Source organism: Ceratina calcarata, unplaced genomic scaffold (assembly GCF_001652005.2).
Source record: "Ceratina calcarata isolate Rehan_Ccalc_2016 unplaced genomic scaffold, ASM165200v1 scaffold392, whole genome shotgun sequence".
Taxonomy (NCBI): Eukaryota; Metazoa; Arthropoda; class Insecta; order Hymenoptera; family Apidae; genus Ceratina; species Ceratina calcarata.
In genome coordinates this window covers 1-5,255 of record NW_017162541.1, presented here as the reverse complement: position 1 = coordinate 5,255, position 5,255 = coordinate 1, and the positions used below count along the sequence as shown (strand labels likewise).

Here is a 5,255-nt window from a genome sequence, read left to right as displayed (position 1 = left end):
AAACAGACTTATGGAAATGATTCCTGTGAGAAGCAATATGAATGTTTAGCACTGGGCCATCAAGTTAGTAAAGATAGAATTACAACTATTGTATGTTTCCAATTAGAAGTCATAAGCTTCCTGTAATGTGAATTGGACAGGATAACAAACCTTGATGCTTTACAGATGTAAATAATCCTGTGCCTGTTATGAATTTATCCCAGAGAAATGCTTATCTTAGATGGATGTGAACAACTAACTATAGTAATGAAAATGTTAGTAAACTATTTTTAGTAATGTGTTTCTAATATAAATCATTCAAATATGGTTGCACATTCTAAATAGAATCAGGACTTCAGATTATAAGCGAAGTTCTGTTATATGTGTTCTTGAGTTGTTCTCAAGTTTAATTGTGTGAACCGGAAGCAATGAAGATAACCGGATGTACTGAACTGGAGATGGCAGAACTTGTACAAGGAATTGTGTATCAATAATATTTCCCAGTGGTTGACAATTTTAGAAATCCAACCATTCAACACAAAATAGGCAATTTCTCATAAAACCTAAGATCTTACTTCCATTAATGATCAAAACTAATTAATAGTGCTAAAGACAGAAAAATCGCATTCCCTTTTCGAAGTGCAATGAATAACAGTGATTACACGACAGGAATTGAGAAAATTACTATAAAAAAATAAATTATAATTATGAAAATTTAAATACTCCATAAAAATCGACACGAATTTTCAGTAGGGCCCAATATTTGAAGCCTAGAAACGATATACGTATAAAGAGCTCTTACCTGGGTCTTGTATTTGATGAAGTAAACTTCCGGTTTGCTGGGCTGCGTGGGCGTGACAGTGGGCAAAGTGATCTCGGGCGCTTCTTCTGGTTTCTTAACCAAAACGTAGATCAACGTCTTCTGTTCATCCTGTTGAGGAAGAGCAGGGATAGCCGGAGCAGTCGGGGTCGGGGGAGTGGGCGCCTTGATGAAGATGATCTTGTAATGTTTCTGCGCGGGCGCTACAGGCGCGATGGGTCTCGCCGGTCTGTCTTCAGGGGCTTCTGGTGGCGGTACGTGGACGTAGATATGTTTCTGGATCAGAGATCCGCCGCCGAAGCCGCCTCCGAAGCCACCGCCGCCGCCGCCGCCGAAACCGCCTCCGGCACCACCGCCGAAACCGCCTCCAGCGCCACCGCCGAAACCACCTCCGAAGCCACCGCCGCCGCCACCGCCGAAACCACCTCCGATGCCACCGCCGAAGCCACCTCCGAGACCGCCGCCACCGCCTAGGCCGCCACCGATTCCGGTGCCGCCACCACCTCCGGGTGCACCATAGCTGGAGCTTGGCTGAGAGTACGAGTAGCCGGCCTCTGGTCGCGCCATCGCCGAAGCGGCGAGCACCACGATCTAAAAATTGATATATAGGGAATGTAAGAACTGTTTAGAGAATGGAAGTATATAGATAGAATTTGGGAATTAGAAGAATAAGAAAACGGAATAGTGTTGAGTGGAAATAATTTAGAAAGAAGAGATATTGTATAATTAATAATGAAGAAGAAATTCAAAAATTAAGAGAAGCATTGGAAAGTAATTACTATTAAGGATAAATGTAATTAAAAATTGTCAGAATTTATAGAAGCTGGATCCACAGGTAAATCACTGGCAAGAAGAAGAAGAAGACTGAATAAAAAATTGTCAGAAACCATAGAATTTGGATGCACAGACTACAGCAATGAAGTTGAAATATAAAAATGAACAGGAGGATTTAATTAAACAAGATTGAAAAGTAATCACTAGCAAGAATAAATCTAAATTAGAAATTCTAAGTCAAAAGGCATAGAATCTGGTTGCACAGAGCTGGAATTGTAGTGAAAGAGAAATATAAATATAGAGAAGATTTAATTAGATGAGATGGGAAAGTGATTACTGGGAACAATAATTCTAATTAGAAATTGTCTGAAGATACAAAATGTGAATGCTCAGGCGTGAAAGAGTAGTCAAGAAGATATGTAAAAGTAAAGAACACAATTTGATTAAATCAGACTAGAAAGTAATCACTAGTAACAATAGATTTAATTGAAGATTGTCAGAAAATATAAAATCTGGAGGAAGAGATATAGAACAGCAGTGAAGAAGAAATACAAAAATGAAGAAAAGGATTGAAAAGTAATCGTTGGCAACGATAGGTTTAATTAAAAATTGTCAAACAATATAAAATCTGGATGAAGAGATATGGAACAGCAGTGAAGAAGAAGTACAAAAATGAAGAAGAGGATTGAAAAGTAATCGTTGGCAAGGATAAATTTAAATAAAATTGTCAAATAGTATAAAATCTGGATGAAGAGATATAGAACAGCATTGAAGAAGAAATAAAAATTGAAGAAGAGGATTGGATAGCAAATTGAAAATTGTCAGACGACAGAATCTGTACGCACAGACATGGAATAGTAACGAAAAACAAAAACGTAATGCAGGAAGTGGGATTACACGAAATTGGAAAGTAATCGCTGGTGACTTTCATAATCGTTTGTCATCGCGATAATCAGACGCGTCGAACATTGAATTGCATCTGTGCCGGTCATCATCCCCACTGGCATCTACTTTCTCCCGTTCCCTTTCTATGTTCCCCACAGACATCCTCCTTTCCTGTCTCATCTCTACTGTCTCACGTACTACGCATGTACTTTCACACCGAGATAATTTTAACTTAGCATTTGTCTACCCGTCGACAGTTTTCATTGACATCGAAACTACAATCACACCGAGAACTTCTTAAAACAAAAAAAAAAAAAATGAAGAGAATGAAGACCGCACAAGAATAGGAACTCGCGAGATAAACACAGTAACCGATGAATGAAATTTCAGAAATTTTCTATTATATAAATCGGAACGGATCCAACGAAGAGACGAGCGACGCACATGAGCCAGCACCAGACGATGGGAAGAGGACGATAAGAAAGAACGAGAGAGAAAGGAATATTCGACTCACCATGAATGCCCTCATGGTTGCTGCTGTTCCTTGGATTTGAGGACTGATGCTCCGCAGATGCCACGGTGCCCCTTTTATACCGGCCCTGGCCCCACTCGCATCTCGACCCATCACCTATGCTGATGAGACCCACCGGCGAATCTCTTTCTCTCTTTCTCTTCGCCACTGTCACCGAGAACGGTCTCGTTCCTATTTCTTTTTCCTCACGAACTTGACTCGCCGGACACCCCCAAGTTTCAACCTCCCATCGTCCCTGAACTCTGAACCCTTCGAGTATGCTCATTGTCCTCATCGATAGGTACCTTCAATTTTTGATCGAGAACAACCGCTTTCTAAATTCATCTAATACCTTCTGTCGGGAAGGCATTGCCTCAGTAATTCCTGTGTTTTACGTAACGGGTGACGCTATGGTATCTTACAGTTATTACAATTCTTCTAGGGGCTGCTTTTCAATCCTGGAGTTATGAACATATTACATTAACCCTTGCAGGAAGAAAGTAATTAGTGATTTCAATCAAGAGAAAACACCATGGGATCTCCGTATTATGTCCGTCCATAAATCACACACGTATGGTCAAACGAACTTTCATCTAAGCGTTCAGGAAGCATCATCCGTTTACAGGTGAACATTTTCTAAACATTTACGTAAAACGAATTTTTATCAATCTCAGTTAATAGGAAGATAAAACTGAAAATCCATTTTCACTTAGATTGTAAAAAGAAGCATGGAGGAGGAAGAGGAGGATGGTTTCAATGGAAGAATCGACGGTTTTCAATGGGACAAGTGGGATTTCTTTGAATCTGCTGTGGAATGAGAAAGTATGAATTATTGCACAGTATTTAAGGTGCTAATAGCACGCATTAAAGTCAACGTGCTCAGCCACTGCAACCCGAATTCTTTTCAACTCAGTCAATAACTTNTTATTAAATTAATTGTATCTAATATGTAAATGTTAAATAATTTCTCAAAAGCTACAAAATGTATAACACTTGGAATACAAAAATGCTTTATATTCCACGAACTTTTGATTTAACCTAACTTAACATGATGTAATAAGGAAATCGTATTGAAAGGAGTAACTACATAAATTATAGTTAAAAACTGATGCTCTTCATTCAACAGGACAAACTACAATAAATCGGTCCCTAATCGTTTCATCTATTATCCTTATTATAATGCAATAAGGAAATCGTATTAAAAGGAGCAACGATATAAACTACATTTGAAAATTGATACACTTCATGCAAGAGGACGATCGATAACGACCATAAAAACAGTAACGACAGGACAGCAATCACAAAATCTATGCCGCGAGCGAGGTGAATGGTAAAAGGATAAGCCCGCGTAATTTTGCAAGGGTGTGCGTTCGAGTTTTGCAAGGTACATCGGCATCGCCGGACGTCCCACCATGGGACTAGACAGACGAACAAAACGCTCGGAGGTAGAAAGGTGCGCGGATTCTTTAGGCCGATCGAAATGCGGAACGGCCATGGGAACATCGAGTAGAATCCCAAAGCGAGTAAAAAGCTACGTGCATTAGAAAGGGAATTTTTCGATCAAAATTCAGCCGGTTGTCACGGAAGTGATACGCCTTTGTCTCCTGCAGTGCAATCGACGTTTTCAAATGGTTGTTTTAAAAAATTGCCAGTGGGCACATTACCTCTGGCAAAAAATAGCAATTCAATGATATGCTGGATTGGCAAGAAGAGTATAGGTAATTCCTAATGAAACGAAATACTTAATTGATGAGTAGTAATAAGAAGACTAAAATATTAAAGAAAGAAGACTAAAGAACATTTTTTTTTTAAATTGACATTGGGTTACCTCTGGCAAAAAATATCAATGCAATGATACATTGTAGTGGCAAGAAGAGTGTTGGTAATTCCTAATAAAATGAAATATATAATTGATAACTAAATAATAATAAGAAGATTAAACTACTAAAGAGAGAAGACTAAAACTAATATATTATATTGGTAAGAAGAGTGTTGCTAATTCTTAAGGATGTATTGGCTATGCAGTCAATCCCAAAAGTTTATGTACCTTAGAAAAACGCATTTCCTATAATTAAAAAGAAATCAGACGTCGGAAGAATAATGCTAATAATAAATAACTACGTGCTAAAAAGTATAGAAGGAAATATCCAATTAAGTATTGACGCTGACGGAAAATTTTTTTTTCAAAATTGCGAAAAATGCTTCAAATAAAAGTTGTTTTCCTTCTAACTTCGATATTTAACGAGTTACGTATGATTATTTGGCATTTTATTGATGTTGACAAAA

The 5,255-nt window shown here is 38.4% G+C and overlaps 2 protein-coding genes across 2 annotated transcripts in view; one reads left to right on the top strand and one right to left on the bottom strand.

The window, feature by feature from the left end:
- Window positions 1-3,436, bottom strand: part of TwdlT (TweedleT) — a 6,024-nt gene extending 2,588 nt beyond the window's left edge. The window contains exons 1-2 of the mRNA XM_018026874.2: window positions 2,973-3,436; window positions 782-1,390 (exon numbers count right to left, since the gene is read on the bottom strand). Of these exons, the coding sequence (XP_017882363.1) occupies window positions 782-1,390; window positions 2,973-3,083 (720 nt within the window). The 5' untranslated portion in view covers window positions 3,084-3,436. The remainder of the gene's footprint in view (window positions 1-781; window positions 1,391-2,972) is intronic.
- The window catches only part of NTPase (ectonucleoside triphosphate diphosphohydrolase NTPase), a 38,511-nt gene extending 34,638 nt beyond the window's left edge, over window positions 1-3,873 (top strand). Inside the window, exons 8-9 of the transcript XR_003389368.1 lie at window positions 3,463-3,594; window positions 3,683-3,873. The gene's annotated coding sequence lies outside the window, so the exon portion shown is untranslated. The remainder of the gene's footprint in view (window positions 1-3,462; window positions 3,595-3,682) is intronic.
- The last annotated feature ends 1,382 nt before the right edge of the window (window positions 3,874-5,255 follow it).